Here is a 23,553-nt window from a genome sequence, read left to right as displayed (position 1 = left end):
GCCCTAACTAGTAAGGACGATGTGGTTGGTTGAGGGGCATGTTTTGTTGTAGTAGATAGGTCACCACGGCGTGGTCTTTTAAGTCAAAATCTTGTTTGAACTATGATTCCCACATACGATGCCTAATTCATATTAAACTAATTAATACTACTTTGAAAAGACCCCAAAAACGTTGGACGGTTGAAATGAGAGAATGTGTTCAAATCTCCTCTTAAGTAAAGAAAGTTTTTAATGTATATCAAAAATTCATATTTTTTAAAAGGATTCAATTTCACGAGGAATGAAGAGGATGTTTTAAATGGCACAAGCATCACATGCCTCAGCCTAACGAATTTTCGTTTTGAAATGGTCTTTTTCTCTTTAAATGGAACAAGATTGTGTGTTCCAAATTGTTCTCATAGAGAGGAAAAATAATCCTTTGCAGCTGCGTAAAGAGAGACATTTATTAAAGAGAAACAATTTGCTGCCAACAATTATTAATTTTTCCCTCCCTCCCTCTTTTTGGGTCAAAAATAACTTTTACCCCCCTTCAGTATTTTGTCATATGATTAATGAATATATATATATATATATATAGAGAGAGAGAGAGAGAGAGGTACACGATCATTTACACTTGCTATGGGTCATGACAAAAAGAGGCCAAAACTTTCCTCTGCCGCCAACAGAACATTTCCTCTGCCAGTAACCATGAATTTACAGAATGTAAATACTAATAGAAGCCAATTGGAAAATGTACCATTTGGTTAGTTCATTGCTAGACGTGAAAAGGAAGTTGCATAGCCTGCAACCAAACAAGGAAATTTCATTGAGCAGTCAGTCTATTTTAGCTGAATTAATCAAGATACTAAACCAAAATCACAAACAAACTTCATAGCAAATGGCTATATTTTCAACTGGAACATCACTTTGCATACACAAATTTCCTCTTCTTTTATTTTTTGTTGTTTTTCATAATTCAATCAACAGTGTGCAATTTGACTATTTACAAAATCTTTCTAATTATATTTATATTAGAAATGATACTTCTCTACCAAGAGCCTTGTATTTTAGTGATATTGACTAGTCTCCTTTATGATGAAAAAAAAAAAGTTCAAATCCTCCTCCTCTACTTGTAACAATTTATCAAAAGAAATGACAGTTCTCTAATATCAGGTTCAACCATTGATCTAGCCGTTCAACCAATGACCCAATGACCCAATCCCTTGACTAAGTTGATGCCTGGATGAGGTTTAAAAACTAAGATTTAATACTTATAAAACAGGTTAAAATCACCTTGTCTTCTAACAAGTAGTCAATCAGAAATAAATAGGTCCATACAAATAACCATAATAATCACCAGTGAAATGGTTCAACAGATCACGACACAATTCACTTGTGAAAAAACTTCCAAACTCAAAGTTGCAGTTTAAAGAGTGCAACAAAATGAAGTCTTTGTTAAGGTGCAATCATATAAATTTTACAGCACTAAACCCACACTATGAACGCTCTTTTTTTTTTTGCTCAATGGGAAAGCAAGTACTTGAAAGGGATAACAGTGCCCGCATGCAACCATAAAGATATATCAAGGCAGAATTATAAAGTGGAAAGGGATTTCTAGAATTACTTGTCAAAAGAAGCACTAAAAGCTACTTCTTTGCAAGCTCCGTTGCATATCAAGGATTGAAGAAACCTGAACCACCAATATTGACAGCAATTATCACTGATATACACGTAATGACAGCAAGCCAAAGTAAGGCTGATCCTGCAATTGGCAAGTTTTTGATAGTCATCAGTGCACACAGCATAAATGAATCATAAATAGTGAACTGTTAATATTAATTGCATATGAGAGTTCATATTAAAACAAACACCTCTAGAACCTTCAGAATCATCAATGTTATTCAAGGGGATGGATTCAGCATTAAGACCACGTGGTCTTGGTATTGTCGACCCTTTAGTTAAGACATCATCCAAAACTTTAGTATTTCCTGTTTCAGATGAGACTATCCCTTGAAATTCTTCACTCACAATCAATGCTGCTAGAACATCCATAAAAGAATCTTTATCTGTTTCATTTGAAGAATCTCCTCTCTTCTCATAAGTACCATTCGGTTGATCAGAATCAGACAATTCATCATCCGAAGCATCCACATCAATGGAATCTGCCTCCGTCCTCTCATCTTCTTCATCCTCTACATAAGCTTTATATGTCATCCGAAGTAGTATCTCCCCAGAAGACCCCTTTCTAAACAGTCCCCAACCCCCTCGTAAGGCCACAATTTTGTCTGTTGGTACAGTGTCTTGGAGAGATCCCAAATCAATCTGGAAATATTATTATATCAGATGCAGATAGTAAAGTTTAAAAAGTTGACCCTATAGTCTATAATATTCTCTAATTAAAACTTTCTCCTTATCAATTTCACCATGAATGCAATCAAGTTTGTGCATAAACTCAATACTGTTGGTCTACATTACATTCTCAAACGCAATGTCAATTTCAAATTTCTATGGAAATTTTTTTATTTTTATTGGTGACTAAGTTTTCCAAAAAGAAATTAAAGAATTGGAAAATGGAGAGGTTCAAGATTCTAAGGCTGGAAAATGGAGAGGTTCAAGAAATTAATCCTTCAAGTACAAAACATAATTGTATAAACAAACAAAAAATTTCAAAGTTTCACAGTCAGTCATGTCAAGTACATAAAGTCACACTTAAAGTATATGATTTTAGTTATAATCTTTTTTCACCATAAAATTATATATTTTCCTTTTTAAAAAGGGTTAATTACAAAGGGGAAAGCTTATTTATTTTATTGGTATGTGCCATATTAACTAGAAATTTTTTAACCTGTCCTTAATCCCCCAATAAATATACCTATCCCCTTTAAATTAACTTTGAACATATTAGTTTTTCATTTAAATGTATCAGAAAGCATGTGTTGCTTATTGATTAGCTTGTAAGGTAAGACATGGAGGGCTTTGTACCTTAGTTCAACCTTGAAAATTCCACTTACACATTTTCAAAAAAAGATAATTGGTCTGAGCCACAGTTAAACCACAAACAATGTCACCGACCAGCTGGTTCAACCACGGTTCAAATGATTCTAATAACTTATTTGTACTATCTGATTCTTTATGCTTAAAAAATCCAGCCATTAAACCAGTTCATGGTTAATCAAATTGGACCAGGCAGTCTGGTTTTCAAAACATTGGATAGTATAATATTAGCATACTAGTTATATATGTTAGTACAGTAGGGTTTTTTTTTTTTTTTTTTTTTTTTTTAAATTTTAACACACTCATATGAATATACATAATAGAAATTAGAGCTACATGGAAAAATGAGTTTCATTTAGCATGTTGATGTTGTTGGCAATGGCATAAGGGCTTTTAGTAGTCCTATTTAAGAAACTAGGTTAAAATTTCAATTGACAACCTCGTAATTACCAAATATGTTAATTGATTAAGTTACGCAGCCATCCAAAATTTCTTGAAGAAAAAAATGACTTACCTCCCCTACTCCAATAGTCAAATCTGTAAATCCTAGAGAATCCTTTACTTGGATGTACAATTTTTGTTTTCTAGGGTTTGCAACAAGCATATGAAAATCCTGCCAAAAGTCACATATACATGATCAATAGTAGTTCTACAGCTTTCAGATTAAAATAAAGTTGGATGACGTAATGAACAGCTTCTTGCACATATTTTAATTAAAATAATCAGAAAACTTCACCTGATTCCATATTGGCTCTCCAGGTGGCCCAATGACTGTGGTTTGACTATTCTTTTTACTACGTATAATTTGGTCTCCCAGGCTTAGAACAACGTATGGATCTGTTTTGCCTGACAAGAAATGGAGACAATAGGACATAGAAAGGGATCAAAAGAGGACATAGAAACAAATCAAAGGATCATGTTCACATACCATATGATATTAACATTTTTTACAAAACAAATGTGGAAGTTTAACATTAATTCATAAAGAAAACTGGAATTCTCATTGGAAAAAGAGATATAATTGTTACCAATATAAACATAAGAAAGATTCCGCGCATCTACAAGAGTCACTGACAATTCTCCAGTAAAATCTTTGTTCCCTTCTTGCATTTCTCCTGGTTTAAAATCATTTGCAACAGGACCAACTGCTTTTCCTTTTTGAAAATCTAAAACAATCTTCTTTGGACGTACAAAAAGCCGAGGCAAATCCTCAGTGAGAAGTTTTGTCAAAAACCTAGAAAAATGTAGTCAAGAATAAGTCAAATAGTGGACAATATGTATAACAGGCATACGAAGGCAAAAGAAATGGATGATGCACCTCCAGAGTATATATGAAGTTATCAGAAAATTTAAGGGAGGAGATTATGCCTTTACGTATTACTGGGAAACTCTTATACATTCGACAGAAGAATACTGCTACAATCACCCAATCATGAGAGAGAGAGAGAGAGAGATTGATATGAATGTATGANTATCATGTAAAACAGCTTGTAGCTAGATACAGACAATTATGTAACACTATGCATGATGGATGCAATCACAAATTGTATCAACTATTAATTTAATATTTGACAAGTACAGGGAATTCTACCCATCCATACAAAAAGCTCAGTCTTCCAAGGTAAAGAAGACTTAGCAAATTTTATCAGATGGGTGGACAGTTTTGAAAAAACAGATGCACTGTAACTTCAGCTGGCTTTCTGTTTTCTTCAATCATGTTAATCAGACTGATGGACTGCATAATATTAATTTAAAAGGACATATCTTAATTTTTTTTTTTTTTTACAACTGAACAGGTTTCTCAGCTTTAAAATATTCCCCTTCTTTATTACTTTATACCAATACCCAATGAAACAAACTTTTACCATGCAATGAGCCAACCCCAAACTATTAATAGAACTTTTTATAATTTGGAAAATTAGTGCTAGACTTGGACATCTACACCAGATCAACGGTATGAAATGGAGAGGATAAACAGAAGAATCATTCTCAGAATCTTCATGAGAGAGAAACTGATGGAGAAAGAATATAGATCTACTCATTAAACTAAATATATTCTTGAGATACTGACTTATTAGCAGCAAGTTAAATCTTATTTTTTTATTTTTTGATAAGTTTCTGCTTCAGAGACATCACCCATGAAAAGAAAAAGACTCATATAGAGAGATAAGGTGAAAGCATTTTTTCTCTATTTATTATTTTCTTTTTCTTTTTTTCTTTTTTGGTTAAACCGGAACTTGAATTAAACGAAAGCTAGGAAATACAACGTCTGGGGTAGCAAACACCCCATGCATCAGCCAAAAGTTGGTACATAATACAATAAGGAGGAGAAGAGTGATAAACAAAAGAACTAGAACTAAAAATTCCCTCCTTAGCCAAAATATCAGCCAAAAGGACTCCAGTCTCTAACAGAGAGATGCATCTGGGGCCTTCCAGAAACAAGTGGGCTATAATGAACATTCTCTCCTATTTTATGTATATATAAGGACATTAGAAATATTCTAAAATCTTGTTTGGCTGGAATTTTCCTCTCCATAAGTAAATTAATTAAAGAAATGCCAATGGGATGCCACCTAATTATACAAGATAGGAGTTCTTCAGACAAGATAAAAAAGTTTATATATAACTGTGAAGAGTCAACGGATCCTTAATTAAAACTGGAATGCTTTTTATTTTTTTAATTAAAAAAATTGCCATTCAAGCAACTAAGGAGCTCAAGGCCGAATCACATGATCCTAAAGAGAACGCTGCTTGACTGGTAAATTTTTCTTGGTCAATATTAGAGTTTAGATTTGTTAATATCAAGGTCTATGGAAGTTTATAATGATAATACTGCTCTGAAGAGTTTTGGGGAACTCTCTCTCTCTCTCTCTCTCTCTCTCTCTCTCTCTCTCACTTGGTTGATTAGAATCCAAAGGCACACCATTTTTTTAAGCAATCCTGGAGGTTCTTATAGGACATGTAGTGAAAAGTCACTCCTAATAAACTAACCTGGACCTTAAAAATAAAAGTGGCATAAGAATATTACCATTCAAACAAAAGAATAGTAATATTTCTTCTAAACCAAGCAGTCAGTCACGTCACTCATCTTTCTTAATTTCAATAACAATTCTAATCTTTTCCCATTTTCCCTTATTGTAGGGGAAGCCATATCTCAAATTTTCTAGCAAATAGAAAACCAACCAATTCATCTATTGTTAGAAGCAACAAAACACTTCATAATCTTGTAACACTTTGGAGATTATCCCTCGTCATTCTCCCGAGAGTCTCTTTTGTTCTTTATTTCCTTTCATCACAAAGTTTTATTTGGTTATCAATCCAAATTTGAAAAACGTGCCAGGAGAAACTTCATACATGTAACTAATTTAGTTGCACACAAACTACAAAGGGAACCAATGATGGCCATATACAATTATGACAAATCAAGTTGGAGAAGTGGACATACCCATTAAATTGAACAAGCGGAACGGAGACAATTCAAATTTTATTTTTGGAAGCGAAACAAAAGCCCACGAAACAGCTCCCACCCAAGGCTCCGTTGGTATCAGCCGTAATTTGACCCAAAGCTCCCCATCAATGTCGAAATCTCGAACACCAACTGGCACGGCAATAGGGATAATACCAAATTTCAGTGAGAGCATTAGCAGCATACGAGCACCACCCGTATACCGAAGCCCTATTTGGTACCTAGATGACATCAAAAGATTTAGAAATAAGTTCAATACAACATTGATAATTCAAATGTTTTTTGATAATTCAATGAACCCTGTTGATCAAAGTATTGTTTTTTGATAATTCAAATGTTTTCCTTATAACTACAAGGCTGTTGGCAACATGTCAATCAAAAGACAAATTAAATTTCAGCATTTGATCATAAAAAAAAAAAAAAAAAATGAAGGAATGAATGAAGAAGAGAAAAGTAACTGTAAATCGTTGACACGGCGTGAAGTGCGGCGCTCAACGTTTCTGACAGACAAGGGGTCATCTCCTAAGGAGAACTGTTTGATCTCAACTCTCTCCACATAATCAGGCTTCTGCAAGTTATCGATGACAGGCTGCAGCAAACCAATGAGCCAATTCTCAATCCCACCTCTATAAACCTTCCACAGCTTTCCCAACACCATGTTCACCCACTCCACCGACTCTTTCCTCTGCAAATCCTGTTCCAAAAACAAAGAAAAGCTAGTGGGGACCTGGGGCCAAGCGCCACCGCCACTGAGGTTCCTTTGGTCGTCCTTGTTTCTCTTCCTGGAAGTCCATAACTTATCGAAAACAACACCAACGAAGAAGAAAAAGACGAACAATCCGACGATGTTTCGGTTGATGGGAGGAGACGGAATGGGGTGAATGACACCCAGTTGGGTTCTAAGCTTGTCGACAATTGGGTCTTCTTGGAAATTGGTAAAATTGTTGCTGTTTGGAATGGGAACTTGCTCTTGTTCTAGCTCTAGCGAGAGTTCATCCACTTGGTCCAAGGTTTTAGCAGTTGGTCTCTTAGAAGAATAAGAATTGAGCGGTAATAATAAGTGTAGGGATTGTAAGTTAGTATTGTTGTTGTTGTTAAAATTGGTGGAATTAGAGGAGGAAGAAGAGAAAAGGATTGTTTTTTGTTGTTGGTGTTGTTGGTGGTGATGGTGATGATGGGGAAAGATAGAAACCAGAAATAGCTGTTGTTTTTTTCTTCGTTTGGAGAAAGGGAAACGGATGATGGGATTGAAGAAGCGTTTACAAGATGGGCAGAAGAGGTGGTGGGATTGGGAGAAATAGGAAGCAGCAGAAGCAGATGAAGATGAAGATGAAGAAGCAGTGGGTTGTGGTTGTGGAATCATTTACGCAATTGATGTGTAAAAACATCAATAATAATAAGAATAGTACACAGAATGCACATGCCCACACCCACACCCACAACCACAGGGTTGAGAGAGAAAAAGAGAGAAGCTAGAGGCCTGAGGAGGAGGAAGAGGATGAATGGATATTGATGGTCGGTAGATCACGTTACCTTTTGTTTCTTTGATTGTTTTGGAGGAAAACTGCGCCTAATTGTTCGATTGTTTTCCATTCACAAGAGAGAGAAGTGGACCATTCCCAATTTGTTTTCTGATTTCTAATACTTATACTAATGCTTAGCTAGATTCAAGGCCTCAAACCTGGAATACGTGGATAATTCTTCATTCTACACACCCTTTTTCGCTTTTTCCTTCCACTTTCTCTTTCTCCACCAATTTCCACGTGGGTCGCAGACTCGCCCGCCCCTCACCTTTCTTTTTCTTTCTTTTCATTTTTAATTAAATATTATTTTAATCCATCCGTATATATTAAGTGCATTTAAAAAGTTAATTATTACTTCTTCTTCTTTTCTTATCAAAAATATCCTTAAATTTATTAACCAACAACTTTAAAATAAGGTTAAAATAGTAAATGGTTAGTATATTTTAAATCAATTTGGGTCCTTTTATTTTCTTATTTCATTTAATTTGGTAGAAAGTTTATAATTCATAATATTAATTAAAAATTCTATATAAAATAAATATTTTTTTAAAATAATAACAAAATTTTAATGAAACTTTAATAGACTTTCATTTAAATTAAATTATATAAATACTTTGCATAAATATGGTATGCAATGTTTAAATTTTATTATATTAAAATACAAAATTATGTTAGTTGATCGAAATAACTAATATAAATTTTAAATTTCATTCTTAAACTCTTTAAAAATTTTGAAATATAATTTTAGTTAGAATAGAATTTTAAATTTCTTTAGACTTAAATTCTACCCAAACTTAAGTAGAATTTGAAATTTCTTGAAACTTAACTAATAAACTTTTACCTAAAATGGATTGTCCTAATCAATGCAAATATAACCATTTGTGGCAGAGAGAAGATAGTTAGTTAGTTCAATTACAATTTCTATGGCCCAACTTTTATTAGTATATATATACTCATGATGCTATGTAAGGTTTAATCAATAATCATATAAAAAATAATAAGGGTAAATTGCAAATTACACCCCTAAAGTTTGGGGGTGTTTGGATTTTACACTCTGAAGTTTCAGAATGTGGATTTTACCCACTAAAGTTTGGGGTGTTTAGATTTTACACCCTGACATTTTAGAATTTGGATTTTACCCCCTAAAGTTTGGAAGTGTTTGGAAATTTGGGGATGTAAAATCCAAACACTTCCAAACTTTAAAGGGTAAAATTTAAACTTCCCTAAAATTTAAAAGATAAAATCCAAATTCTGAGATATCAAGATGTAAAATCTAAACACTCTCAAACTTTAGGGGTATAATTTGTAATCTACCAAAATACTAATAAGGTAAAAGGAAAAAACCATTTTGATGTTAATGTATAACGTTTTAAAAAGAGTAGAAATCAACAAAAACGTAAGGTAAGGGAGGGTGGAGAGGTTGGAATAGAATGTTGGTGACGTGCATTGAATTGGAAAGAGGTGGATAAGTTCTATAGATAAAGTAGTAATAATCTCTATATATATTAATAGGTAGGTAAAGCTTAGAGAAAGTTCAATTAAAATTTGAAATTAGATCCAATTTTGCACAATGTGTCTAAATTTATGTAGGGATCACACCATAATTATCCACTTGAGTTTATGTCATGTGTCCACTTTAGTTTTTTAATCTTTGTGCCAAGTGAGTTGATGAGTGCAAAATAGCAAAAATCGAATATTAACGAACTATAAAATAAAAAATAAAAATCACCATACAACAAAGATTACCACACAATCTATGTTCTATCTTATTAAAAATTAGAAGAAAAAAATATCATAAATAGTATTAAATTTAGGTAAGAATTTTAATATGTGACTAATTATGTTTATTTTATCAAATAAAAAAAATTGATTAATTATTTATATTTTTACGATAAAAATTGATGAGGCACGAAAATTAGTAAGTTGAATGCTCTGGACTTTCACGACAGTTGGATGACCTGAAAATGAAGAAAGTAACTATCGAAAGTGACCGGGTGAACCAGCCAAGGACCCTCCGATGGTTAAGGCAGTTTTTTCTCTAGAACATAGGAGTAGTGAGTGAATGAATCGTAAAAACATACCTTGGTCGGATGAGGCTTGGTCCTTTTATAGAGAGTTTGGATTGGGTCTACTTGTTAGAGGTCACCAACATCATGGAAAATGTGTGGAATTAGTGGGGAGAGTGGAGTGAATTTCAGGAAATCCACCCTACACTTTGAGATGTGGGTTAGTGGTCTAACCATATGAAGTTGTAGAAAACACTCAGAATTTTACTAAGTGTTTATTGGTCGTCCATATTTGAACATGGTATAGACGACCATATTTTCCTTAGACGACCAGATCCTTGTTGGATGATCGGCGACCTACTTGTAAACTCTCATTTTGTATTCTTAGTGCATATTTCTTCTTTCTGAAGACTGTTTTGGACATTCCATGTTATGGACGACCACTATGGACGAAGAGTATTTGTTATTGATCACTATCAGTTGCCCCCTTATCCATAGGTCGTCCAGGCCTTCGTCATACCTTTTTTTTTACGTGGCACTTTATGATCAGTTGACGGGTCATACCATAGCGTCAAATGACTCGGTGAAATTGAAGGGTGCATGTGCTACCACGTGGCTTGATCACTGCGGTCAAGAGGTCTCGTCACTTCGTTCCTCAAAAAGAATGACCATATGGCGCCTTTTGGTTGGTTCATGTTGTTTCAGTGACCCACACAGTCCCCTATAAATAGCTTAATACCTCTCCTATCCTCTTAGTTTCTACATATTTTCTCTTCTGACCTTGCTATCCTTCGTGCCTTGTCTGGGAGTCTTCTCCTGTCCTTAGTCTTTTTCATCTTGCATCAGGTATTATCTTCTCTTCATTCGTAGGTTTTCTTCTATAGAATTTTTTACAAGATGGCTGAGATAGTAGTGTCTTCGTCTAGCAATAGGGACGATAAGAAGATAGACGAGTATCATGATGAAAGTAGTAGTAGTGATGGCAGCAGTAGTGATAGTAGTAATAGTAGTGATACTAACACCATGGACCAACAATACTCATTTGGAGTTCCTAGAGTTCCTAGAGTTCCTAGAGTTCCTCTAGAGGTCCTCTAAGAAGAAATGAGAAGAAGGGCAGCCTCTGGATTGCACGCTGGCTCGTCCACGAGTGCTCAACCGTCTATTCCTTCTCCCCTTAGTGAAGAAAAGGACATATTATTATGTTGTGCCATGGACATTCCATCTAAGATAGACAAGAAGAGGCTCTATACGCTTAGGGGCAAGTATCAGATTACTGATGAAGTCAACCCTCGTCTTGCTGCCCCAAGTGAATGGTGTTGTACCCCTAACTCTCCTAGTGTTGTTATATATGAAGCTTACCTGTTAGAGGGCCTTAAATTAGCTTTGAATGCCTTTGCTAGGGAGCTCCTTCATAGGTTAAGTATAGAGGCAAACCAACTTAATCCCAATGGGCAGAGAACCATTGTGGCCATACAAGTGTTACGGAGTAAGGCTTTTGACAGGAACCGTCCTCTTATTGTGGACAAGTTCTTGTATTGTTTTAAGCCCTCTAAGATTAGCCAATCCTTAGGTTTCTACCAATTCTCAGTTAGGAGTTCTAACTGTAGGTTAATTAGGTCCCTTCCCTTGTATGATAGGTAGTGGAAGATGGAGTTCTTCTTTGTCTCTAGGTGTTGGGCTTGTGACCCTGTTAAGGTAGGCAAGGATACATTCCCTCCTTATACTGGTGAAATGGGTCATCTACGCTCCGAGGGTATGTTGATTATTTTAGCTCGTCTTAATTATTTCATAATCCTTATCTAACTCTTATTTCTTTATTTTCAGTGGTAGCTCGTCCTTCGTTGTCCAACTTTTACTTGAACCGTGTCTAACGGGCACACTTATTTGCTGATAGAACCTTCCATTCTTTAGTGACACTCCACCATCTAGCAGCTTGGGGACTTGGACTTATTCCTACATAGGAAGCACTAGTCCACAAGCTTACTACCCGTTAACGTAAGTTATCTTTTTTTTTTTTCTTTTTTCTTTTTTTTTTTTGTATTTTTTCCTGTTCATTCTCATTCAATTCGTCTAAACTTCGACGATCCTTTCTTCCCTTTTCTTTTGTAGGAATGACAACCATGAAAGAGAACAAGGGGAAAGGTCTTGTTGGTGGCAACGAGGTCATCCAAACGGAGGGAAATTTCCTTATTTAGACTCGTCCACCTGCTCTAATGGCGTTAAAGCTCGTCCCTCCAATCTCGTCAAAAAAGAGGAAGACCATGTCCAAAACAAGTGGACGTGTCCAGACCGTGTCTAGAACACAGGAGTAGTGAGTGAATGAATAGTAAAAAACATACCTTGGTTGGATGAGGTTTGGTCCTTTTATAGAGAGTTTGGAGTGGGTCTACTTGTTAGGGATCACTAACATCGTGGGAGATGTGTGGGCTCAGTGGGGAGAGTGGACCAATTTCGGGTAATCTACCCATGTTTCGAGATGTGGGTTAGTGGTCTAACCATTTGAAATTGTAGAAAACACTCAAAATTTTACTAAGTGTTTATTGGTCATCCATATTTGAACATGGTATGGACGACCAAATCCTTGCTGGATGACCGGCGACCTACTTGTAGATTCTCCTTTTTGTATTCTTAGTGCACGTTTCTTCTTTTTGAAGGTTGTTTTGGACATTCCTGGTTATGGACGACCACTATGGATGAAGAGTACTTGTTGATTACCATCAAAAATTGTGTTTAATTTTAAATGTATCTATATGTATGCAAATGTTACATGCTATTTTTTTTCTTTTATAAATAATTTGACTAATTATTTATATTTTTAAATTAAAAATTGTGTTTAATTTTAAATGCATCCATACGTCTACATGAGTTACACACTAGTAATAATAATGGAGGAGATTGGACAGTGGATTTACTTCCATAATTTGTACTCCTTTTCTTTTCTTTTTTCTCTCTTCCTTTTTTTCAACTTTCTCTTTCAGGACCAAACACTACGTGGGTTAGAGTTATGTACAGAATGCTGAATTTCAATTCATAGATTCATTCCTATTAAATGGGTTTTCCTCATAAAATTCATTTAAATTTTATAATTAATTTTATTTTCTAGTGAGAAGGAAAAAATTAAAAAATTAAAAATCCCAAAAGATTGATGTGCAAGGTCCATTTCTTGATTTTTTTTTTTTTTTTTTAAATACTAAATATTTTTAACATACATAGAGATAGAGAAGAACATAGGCTTTAAACCTTTTTGCAAAGCTGTGTGTGAAATTCTTTTCATATCTCTTGATTTTATTTATTTTTATTTGTTATGGTAACTGGTAAGTTCTACGTTTGCAAGGCTGAGTGTGAAGTGAGAACCCCGTTGTACCATGTTTTGTTGTTATACCTTATACGAGTTCTAAAATAAATGAAACAAACCTCATTCCTTTCGTGGGTCCACCTTATACGAGTTCTAAAATAAATGAAACAAACCTTATACGAGTTCTAAAATAAATGAAACAAACCTCGTTCCTTTCGTGGGTCCACCAACCATGATCACACTATCACAGCGACCAACCTCCCCTACGACTTTCTCATCCATTACCAAGACAAGCCAGATCCCAAAAACAAACACTTTACTCATTTAACATTTTTTTTTTTAACAATTACCATAATTTCAACCTATGGCCTGATATTTGCTTTATGATAGTTACTTTTTAGCATCAGGTCAAGACAACAATTGATTTTTCGTGCAAACAACAGAATATGAAACTCATTTCTTTTATTTGACAACAATAAACATTAATTAAATTCTTAATGTAGCACAAATTAAACTTGAATTTGAAAATCTAATTAGATTTTCTCCCAACTTCGGCTTACATATATAAAAGTCAAAGCAGAAGAAGGAAACCCAAAACAACCAGTTCCCTAACTATGAAAACTCTATGTAATTCCACTAAAATACATAAGCACCACTTGACAAATTTCTATTGAAAAATATCATATGCAAATTTTCAATGAAGCCTACACAAGAATCCATATCAGTTTGACAACAATTGCAGCATGGTGTCCTGAAATTGCACTATGATAGTATGATGTTCTGAAGGCATAAAATGGTTCAGCGAAAAATCGGAGTTCAATATTCAGTTTCTAACACACCATCGATGAGTCCAAACTCCATAGCCTGCAATTAAAGGAGGCACAGCAATATGATTGTTAGTAGTTCTCTCAATAATGTATTAAAGCAGAAATCAACTGCAATAGAAGCTGGGCTCAAAAATATTAGTAGCAGATAATGGAAGCTCTTTCGTAGTAATGGGCTTTGAATATTTGATTTTGCTGGGTTTCCACTTATCATGATATGTCAAAAGCAATATTTTCATGAGGAACCACTTAATTGGCCAATAAAATTCTAGCAATTAAGAGTACAGACTACAGACAGCTTTGTAAATTTTTTATTTTCATTATATTTTCCAGTCCCTCTCTCTTTTAAATAATAAATAGATCTAAGAAGAACAAAGGAATGAGGAACATTACCTCAGAAACAGACAAGAAACGATCCCTTTCAGTGTATTGTTGCACTTTCTCTAGAGGTTGGCCAGTAAAAGCAGCATACATTTTGTCAATTTTCTGCATAATATTACCAGGGGAAGAAGAAAAGTAAAGTCAACGCTTAACATTGAGCAGCACACTCATGCATTCAAAAGAATTTGACAGAGAAAAGCTGGGCTATACTGGAAACTGGTCAATCCAGTGAACAGAGTACAGAAAATGGAGTTATAAATCTCAAGTTCTCAGTGAAACCTTTTTTTTTAACTTGGGTTGGTGGGTAAAAATAATTTTAGTCAAAGAGGAAAATAATATTACATAAAATAGGTTCAAGTGCTTTGTGAGCTTGAAAATGCTATAATGGTGAATCAATATTTTCTGTCAAAGCACCAAACTGTAAAAATATTTCTGTCAAACCTGAAGAAAATAATGCTAGTTTTCAGATCATTAGGCTTTCACCCAAAGGGAACATATGAAAACGGAACTGGAAAAATCACATGACATTGTACTCGCAAAGGACTACAAGTGCCTTGTTAACACTCATTCCACATTTCTCTAGATGAAGATCAAGGCATCCGTATTTACTATTTACTACTAAAATGCTGTTTCCCAAGAGATAAGCCAAAAGTACCAGCCTAATTCTCTGTGATGATAGCATGAATTTTCTAACGGCAATGCTGGATATCTCCATCTTGATATTCTCCACGGCAGAGTGAAACTTTTATAACAATCCAGCCCAGCACATCACGACACCTAAACTACACCTAAATTTCAGTTTTTTTTAATGCTCAAAACTTACACTCAACTTAAGGAGATCTTGTTTTCCATTTTTTATTCAAATTAGCAAAATTATAGACACAATTGAGTCACTCTATTTCAGCTTGATCTAAGTCATTTAGGCTGCATTCTAATCGTTCAGAGATCATTCAAAGTACACAACTAAGTGGGGAAGAGAGACTGACATGGCGAGATTGAACTGCTTCATTCACTTGGCGCCTCACATCTTCCACATGCCCCTACAAGTAGATAACACAATCATATCTATGGAATGTTAGCAAATGAATCATAATACCTCAAAACTGTATGTCAAATTACATCGCATTACACACACTGATGAGAATACTTTTATTGTTTGTGAACCCAGTATGTTCACTTCACCTGGCCATGGGTTTTCAAGAATGACAAGGGTAAGCATGTCTACTTGACACTCACAAGTGGTGGAAAATATTTGAAATCAAAAGAATTTGATACTCATTTGGGCTAGTTACCCAAGCCCAAAGCAGACTCAAATTCATTTAACCTAGTTTTTTTGTAGCTCTCTAATCTCAAACCACAGCAGATGGGAAAAACTAATTTAAACTTTGTTTTACACACGGGGGAACCTAATTTGAACTTTAAACTTTCTAATCTCATACCACATAAAATAGCAAAAAACTGATTTTAACTTCACATAAGCTCATGTATACAGAACCCAAAAGGCCAAAAAGAATAGCCAAATATAAAAGAGGAAAGTGAATTGAATTAGAAAGTTAATTGTGATATAATCTGTTTGCAAAGATATTACCAGAATCTGTTACAGACTTCCAATCTAATCTTCAGATCTAATCCTTTCATGAGCATATGCTTTCATAAAATGCAGTAAACTACACCAAAAGTGAATTCATACCCCACATCCACTCTGTGGTTGATGTATCATAATACGTGCATTTGGCATTGAATAGCGCATTCCCTTTTCTCCACCAGCAAGAAGAAGTGCACCTTGGCTGGCCGCTACTCCAAAACATACTGTGCCAACCTTGGGCTTAATCTGAAAAAATTATTAAATAAATACTTGCAGAGTAAGAAATTGAACACTTTTTATTAATAAAGAAAAAAAATGGATGACATGCTTTTACAAGTACCATAAAACATCTAATGACAGGTGTATAATCCACTGATGACTAGGGAAAATAGCAGGTCTCAATGTAATAGGTTTTTTTGAGAATACAGAAGACAAAACAGCTTAGCCTAACAGGATCACATGAGTAGATGGGAAAGAAGACTGTCAAGATGCAGCAACGATCCGTTAATTCTTAGATTTAAGTACAAATAATTTTCATGTTTAACCTACAAACTTTTTCTTTTTTAATGTGCATTTAGACTGCGTTTGTTTCGGGTGTAAATGGAATTGGGAAAATATTTTACACCCTTGTGCATGTTTGGTTGCACATGTAAAATAAAGTCAAACTGAAAATAAAAAGTTTGACTGTAAAATATGCCCCTTGACCCGTAAAATAAATTACACATTTATTTTACCTTCAAACAATTTCCGGACTCACACAAGCCGAGAGAGAGAGAGAGAGAGAGCTACTCACGCCAAGCCCATGCTAAGAAGCAAGGAGAGGGTACTGCCGGTGAAGCCCAAAACCAACCCCCGACCCACGGCCCCACCGTCGTGCCTAAAGCTCATCGTCGTTGCCGCCTAAAGCTCGTCGTCGTTCAAAGCTCTAGATCGCAGTCGCTTGAAGCTTGTCATCACCACCACCCTGTAGCTCGTCTCCTCCGCCTCTCAATCTCATCACCGCCACCTCTAGATCGACCCCCCTTGATCGGGTCTCTATTTCTTTCTTGATCTACCTCCCTCTTTCCCTCAGTCTCTCACTCTTTCTTCCTCCCTCTCTCAGTTTCACCGAGTTTGAGAGTTTAACGATTGGTTTTCTTTTGATTTTTGTTTCTTTAAGTTTATATATAGAAATTTTCTATTATAAAATTTGTTTAGAAGTTGAGAAAATGACTGAGAAAATGAGAGAAATATGTAGAAAAATAGCATTTTCAGAATGTTACCACCAAACACCTGAAAATATTTTCCAATACAATTTTCAAAATACAACTAAACACTTGAAAATATTTTCCTTTTCTAAAAATATTTTACACTCGGAAAATAATTTACATGTTCCCAAACACAGCCTTAATCTATAAACTACAGATAGCATGGCCTCTTTTGAACTTTGAAAGGCGTCCAAATGAAATATATGGGACAAAGATCCAAGCACAAAAACATTATCAGCCAAAACACATGTCCCCCAAAATCTTCTCAAGTGTCCCATCTAAAGATAAATACGTAAACCAAAATAGAAGACAGACGGAGAGAGATGGAGAAGACTTGTCTTTTCTTTTCTTTTTTACTTAGTAATCTTCTTTCTTTAGTTTTCCTTCTCCAAATGTTCATTTCATTCCTTTCAAAATGGTTAGTAAAATGGTTAAGCCACCATTTGGAATAAACAGGCATGACATTAATATCTATTTGGCATCTTAGTTACCTTTGTGCTCCTCATATTATTTATTCTTGTTCATTTTGGTTCTTCTCCTATTTATCCTTTTCCTTTCCTTTCAAATTTGTTTATTGTGTAGTAGAAAACAGTCAGGCCACATATTGGCAAGTACTAGCATCACAAACAGATATTTTATATCTAAACTGTCATAGTAAATGGTTGCTCATATCTTGCTCTATTTGGATTTATTCGTGATTTTAAAAACCAGAACAGTCAAAGAACCAGAAAAGAGACCAGTTCCCGGTTTTTACCCATTCTTGACCTTCTTTTATAGTTTTACCGGACCGGTGCCATGACCGGTTCCCAATTGAACCGGCCAGTCCAGTCCAGTTTTAAAAACAGTGGATTTATTGCAATAAATAAATATATAAATAACGAAGTGATCAATTTGCACTTATCAAATTTTAGATTGGAGATACTGGCTTTCTTTAATGCATAAAGTCATAATCATTTCATATAGGGTGACACTCCAATATATAGTTTTTTGTTTATTGGTAAGTTACACTCAAGTGTGTTTTGAAACCACAACCTCACCTTCCACCCACTCCTGTGGGAGAAGTCAGTCCTGTTTGAGCCAGACTCATTGGATCATTGGCAGGAGGCACTCAAATATAATGTCTAAAATTAATAAATATTCGTTCTTACTTTGTAAGGTCATTATTGATACCAGTGTAGCAAGACAAAATAACTAATGTGCTAAAGGTAGGAAGAATTACTTAAGAAAAAGAGAGCAAAGAAATCATTAAAAAATAAAACTTTATTAACTTACCCAAGACATGCAATCATAAATTGCCAGCACAGAGTACGTACTTCCACCAGGGCAGTTCAAATAAACCTGAGAGGATACAGGACTAAGTCATAAGTTGTGCATTATCTTTATCACAGAAGTTTGATTTTGCAGCCCCAATGCATCAACACCAAGATTGAAAAAACAAAATAACACTGCCAACACATATAACCACACCAGAATATCTGCATCCTCATCGATAGTTGCCAGAGTCACAAGCTGCGATATGACTCGCTGAGCCACCTGTGAGTTGACTGGCTGACCAATGAAGATTATGCGATTCCTGAATAACACTGATGAGAGATCCAAAGGCCCTCCTGGGGTCATCACAGCCGGTATTACAGGTGGATTCCCCTTTCTGGCGGCTTCTATTGCATCATAACTGCATATCAAACACAGTTTAAGTAGCCAATTATTCCATTAAATGGCTATACTTTTTTAAAAATAATTGTTGCGTGAAATGGTAGAAGCAGAAAATATAGAACCAGATCAAACTCTATAATTGTAGGATCTTGAAGGAAGATAAGTAGTAGAACATAGGTATATGTAACATGTTTCCATTTTCTTTTTCTTTTTCCTTTTTTTTTTTGATAGGTAAGAAAAAATTGCATTAAGGAAAAACTACTCCATCAAAGAAATGAAGTAGGCAAAGGAAATATTTACAAGCAGCAAACAGAAAACAGAAAATTATGTATAAGCATTGAATTTGTGAAGACTAATGAAAACAAATATGACGCAGCTGCAATGCTTTTTCCTCGACCCAATTCCTACCTTGCTTATTCATTTTTTAAAACTTCATGTAATTTTCTATCAAATGGATGTACTGGTGGCAATGCATAACATACTCTATATATCTTTTCTTTTCTTTTTAAAAAGAAAAACTCTGTGCAATACTCTCCAAAGGAAATTATCAACTGAAAAAAAATATAGTCGCTACAACAAATGATCACACACACACGCGCGCGCGCACGCATGCACGCACGCACATATATATGAAATTTCACAAATAATAATAATAAGCACTCTAAGCAAAAAAGGGGGAACAAGCAATACACCTTGTTCTGGTACGAAAATCCTTCTCTTCATGCTTACTAGGTAACCCACAAGTTTTACTGGATAAGCCTGGACACAACAATGCGTTACATATTATAACTTACTTTCAATGCAAAAGTCCATGGATTAACCATCACTGCAGGCGCTTATGTATCTATAAAAGAATTTGGAATAACCAATTATATTTATTAGTAGATAAATATAATTGAACTGTTCCTAATCACAACTAAGCTCAAAATGACAATTGGGTCATCCCCAAATCTAGTTATAGGATAAAGTCTGCTACTTAAAATTTTGTAATCTTAAACCTCATGGAAGTGTAAACTAAAAAGAAAGAAAAAAAAGGGATTACCAAATGTTAAAGAATCACCATATGGAGGTGGCAAGGCAGAGACTATCGACCTCGTTGAGTTTCTGTAAATTAACGAATGTAATTCAAGAATTGATAAACGCAGGCACAGCAACTAAAAATAGAAGTTTTTAAATGAAACAAATTAATAAATACTTTATACATACCTGCGAGAAAACAAAGGAACGGACGAGGTTCTGCTACGACTACGACAAGTGATTGATAAGCTTGAAGGCACGGAGATAACTGAAGCTACCATTTCGAACCCAGAGACAGAGCGAGTGTCGTTGAATTGCAACTTTAGGCCAAGTTTTTTATTTTTTTATTTTTTTGTCTTTTAAATTTCAAAGGATCCATTTTTGTTCTTCCAAAAAAAATATATGTTTTTCCACCGTAATATTTTACCCAATTACAAGTTTACAACATTTAATCGGATTTTTAAAATTTGAAAAAAACGAAATTACACTTAAAACCCCTCAAATTATTATTATTATTTTTTTTTTTGGTAAAGAAACCCCTCAAATTATGGAAACATACTATTGACCTCCTAAATGTTGTGTCCTGTTAAATATGACCAAATTTGCATGTAAGAGCATTCAGGATAAAGCTAAATATTTTAACTTTTAATATTTAAAAAAGTTATTTTATCTATTTTAATTTATCATGTCACAATCCACTTAACATTAATGTTCTTATTTTCACATCACGATTAAACATAATTAATTCATTTATCATTTTTTCACTCTCTTCATCTCTATCTCTATCTTCTCCCTCTCTTCAACCCATTACCATTCATGGCACCACCACCACCACTACCACAAGAATATGACCAAATTTGCATGTAAGAACATTCACAATAGTGGAGCTAAATTTTTTAGCTTTTAATATTCTAAAAAGTCATTTTATCTATTTTAACTTATCATGTCACAATCCACTTAACATCAATGCTCTTATTTTCACATCACGATTAAACATAGTTAATTCATTTATCATTTTTTTCACTCTCTTCATCTCTATCTCTCTATCTTCTCCCTCTCTTCAACCCATAGTCATTCATGGCACCACCACCACCATTGCCACAAGTGTGAAGCTTCTTCAAGCACTATAGGTACCTGATCATCAGTTTAATCCTAGATGAGGGTTCTTTTTCCAAATGATCATCAGGTTGAAGTGATGTAGAAGCATCTTTTGAGATCTATATGGCACTAGGTGAAGCAAGAGGACGAGGATCTTGATCACCAACTTCTTGATCATTTTCAAGAGTCAAAGGGAGGATGGAAGGATGGACTTTGGGAATTGATCAACATCTTTTAAAGACTCGAAAGTTGAAGCTTTTATCACAACATTAACGTTTTTCAAGACCTTTATAATTCTTTTATTTAGCACCTTGTATGCTTTGCTAGTGAAGGAATATCCGAGAAAGATTCCCTCATCGCTTTGGGTGTCAAACTTTCTCATGTTTTCTTTATCCTTTAGAATGAAGCAAGTGCTACCAAATATTCTGAAGTACTTTACCTTTGGTTTCCTTCCTTTCCATAGCTCATATGGAGTCTTCTTTGTACCTAGTTTGAAGTATACTTAATTCACAATATGACATGTAGTGTTAATCACCTCGCCCTATAGGTCTTTTGCCTCATCCTTGTTATGTATCATAGCTCTGGCCATCTCCTGAATGACTTTATTATTCTTTTCATCTATACCATTCTGTTAAGGAGTGCTAGAGGCTGAGAATTCTAGAGCTATGTCAGCCTCCGTGCAAAAGGACTCCATTTGAGAGTTCTTAAATTCTTTGCCATGATCACTTCGAATTCGATTAACTTTTAGCCATTTTTCGTTCTGCAACCTTTTTACACAATGTCTCTATATGTTAAGGAGCTTTGGACTTTGATCTTAGCAAAATAACCCACGTGAATCTAGTGAAGTCATCTACCACCACTATGATGTATTTCTTTCCTCCAAGAGACTCCATTATTGTTGGGCCCATAAGGTCAACATGGAGAAGCTCGAGAGCTTTTGTAGTGGTAGTGGTCAAAGTGCCATGATGTTGAGCTTTTAATTGTTTTCCAAGTTGACACGGTCCATATACAATATTTACCACTTTATTGAGTTTAGGTATTCCTAGGACGGCTTCATTCTTTGACACAATTGACAGTTGCTTGTAGTTAGTGTTTCCCATCCTTTGATGCCATAAGTCTTCATTTGTCATTCGAATGCTATTGGACACAATCTTAGCATTAGGAACTAGACCATAACAATTATCCAGTGTCCGAATCCCACTTATGAGTCGCTCACCCAACTCATTTAACACTAGAAATCTTCCTTTCGAAAACGGCACCATAAAGTCTTGATCACAAATCTGACTTATGCTTAATAGATTCACTTTCAACCCTTCCACATACAACACATTTGCAATGTCCGATAACCCTAGTAGAGATATGATTCCCTTTCCCTTTATTTGAGATTTGCTTCCATCACCAAAAGTGACATTACCGATTCAAATGTCTTAAAGAGAGTGCGGTTTCCAGTCATGTGTCTCTAGCAAACACTCCTAAGATACCATAAACATGTGTTCGTCACTTTAAAAGCAGAGTGCATCATGAAGCATACTTCATGCTTATTTGTCATATCATAAGGCATGGTATTTTCTTTGATTTGATCACCGAGTGATTTTACCTTTGCCTTTATCTTCCTGAGGTGTACACCATTATGGAGATACATTTTGAGACAATTTAGTCTTCTTCCACTCACAGATATACCTTTTTCTACAATCATCAAGATTAATTTCAAATATCATTTTGACTTGCATGTCTTGAGAAACTTTAGCATATCAATGATAGAAACACAAAAGATATTTGAAGAAAAAGATATTTTCATGCAATTTGATTCCATGACAACAAGGGTTAATGAATCACATAATAAAGATTAAAACCTAATCAAAGTGTGCCCGTTCTGATACTACTTGTTGGGTTAAGATAGTTTAACCACAGTTAATTAATTCAATTACCTAAATTGATTAATTATGTTCAATTGCATGCAAAATGTGAAGACACCAACAATTCACCAAATAAACTAAATGCAATAGAAATTAAATTGACACGGTGATTTGTTGACAAACGAGGAAAACTTTTTGCAAGGCAAAAACCCTCTCGGGTGATTTTATAGTCACCACTCCCAAGAATCCATTAATCAACAATCAAATGGTTGCAAGTATAAGAAATCTTACCACTACCCTGGCCTATCCCAAAATACCAACCTACAGTTGAACATTCGCTTCAATACCCAGATGAACTTGATCTTGTAGTAGCCTTCTTTCCTTTGATACACAAATCTCCATCTTTGACTAATCTGTTGCATGGATCTCAGTATGTGACTAACTCCAGCAACTTTTAACAATGTTGTTCACTGCAAAGTTCTTCACTTCATCAATAATGAAGAACTTGAAGCATTTGGTTACAAAACCCTATCAGAGAAAATAAATCTCTGGGTCATTATATCCATATGTGACGGCTCTTTAATAAGCCTTATATATTTATAGGGTTGCAAGAAAAAAAACCCTAAACA

The 23,553-nt window shown here is 34.8% G+C and overlaps 2 protein-coding genes across 3 annotated transcripts; both read right to left on the bottom strand.

Moving 5' to 3' along the window:
- Window positions 1–626: 626 nt before the first annotated feature.
- Window positions 627–8,118, bottom strand: LOC111994330 (tricalbin-3). The gene is made up of 8 exons (XM_065774854.1): window positions 6,898–8,118; window positions 6,415–6,660; window positions 4,002–4,207; window positions 3,710–3,819; window positions 3,488–3,586; window positions 1,851–2,301; window positions 1,604–1,741; window positions 627–781 (listed from the first exon to the last, which is right to left on the bottom strand). Exons 1-7 carry the CDS (start codon window positions 7,800–7,802, stop codon window positions 1,653–1,655), a joined length of 2,106 nt encoding a protein of 701 aa, XP_065630926.1. The 5' UTR covers window positions 7,803–8,118; the 3' UTR covers window positions 627–781; window positions 1,604–1,652.
- A 5,590-nt stretch (window positions 8,119–13,708) lies between these two features.
- LOC111994831 (ATP-dependent Clp protease proteolytic subunit 6, chloroplastic) lies at window positions 13,709–20,357 on the bottom strand. Of its 2 annotated transcripts, none has more exons than XM_065774853.1 (9): window positions 20,160–20,357; window positions 20,014–20,057; window positions 19,646–19,712; window positions 18,768–18,972; window positions 18,573–18,638; window positions 16,159–16,299; window positions 15,455–15,508; window positions 14,481–14,573; window positions 13,709–14,127 (listed from the first exon to the last, which is right to left on the bottom strand). In XM_065774853.1, the coding sequence occupies exons 1-9, from the start codon at window positions 20,249–20,251 to the stop codon at window positions 14,080–14,082; spliced, it is 810 nt and encodes a 269-aa protein (XP_065630925.1). In that variant the 5' UTR covers window positions 20,252–20,357; the 3' UTR covers window positions 13,709–14,079. The 2 variants fall into 2 exon arrangements, with proteins under 2 accessions (XP_065630925.1, XP_065630924.1); XM_065774852.1 differs by having other exon boundaries at window positions 19,996–20,057; window positions 20,160–20,355.
- Window positions 20,358–23,553: the final 3,196 nt, after the last annotated feature.

The sequence above is a fragment of the Quercus suber genome, unplaced genomic scaffold, assembly GCF_002906115.3.
Source record: "Quercus suber isolate HL8 unplaced genomic scaffold, Cork oak 2.0 scaffold_100, whole genome shotgun sequence".
Lineage (NCBI taxonomy): Eukaryota > Viridiplantae > Streptophyta > Magnoliopsida > Fagales > Fagaceae > Quercus > Quercus suber.
This window is presented reverse-complemented; position numbering and strand designations above follow the sequence as displayed.

Bases quoted from the DNA above. Each gene is read 5' to 3' on its own strand.
- LOC111994831 (XM_065774852.1), bottom strand. From the start codon at position 20,251: ATGGTAGCTTCAGTTATCTCCGTGCCTTCAAGCTTATCAATCACTTGT. The intron at 20,058-20,159 runs GTATGTATAAAG...GTTAATTTACAG, and splicing joins GTTCCTTTGTTTTCTCGCAG to AAACTCAACGAGGTCGATAG. The intron at 16,300-18,572 runs GTAAGTTAATAA...TAATTTTTTCAG, and splicing joins TTTATGATTGCATGTCTTGG to ATTAAGCCCAAGGTTGGCAC.
- LOC111994330 (XM_065774854.1), bottom strand. From the start codon at position 7,802: ATGATTCCACAACCACAACCCACTGCTTCTTCATCTTCATCTTCATCT. The intron at 4,208-6,414 runs GTCCACTTCTCC...ACATTTTTCTAG, and splicing joins TTGTTCAATTTAATGGGTAT to GTTTTTGACAAAACTTCTCA. The intron at 1,742-1,850 runs GTGTTTGTTTTA...TGCCAATTGCAG, and splicing joins TGATTCTGAAGGTTCTAGAG to GATCAGCCTTACTTTGGCTT.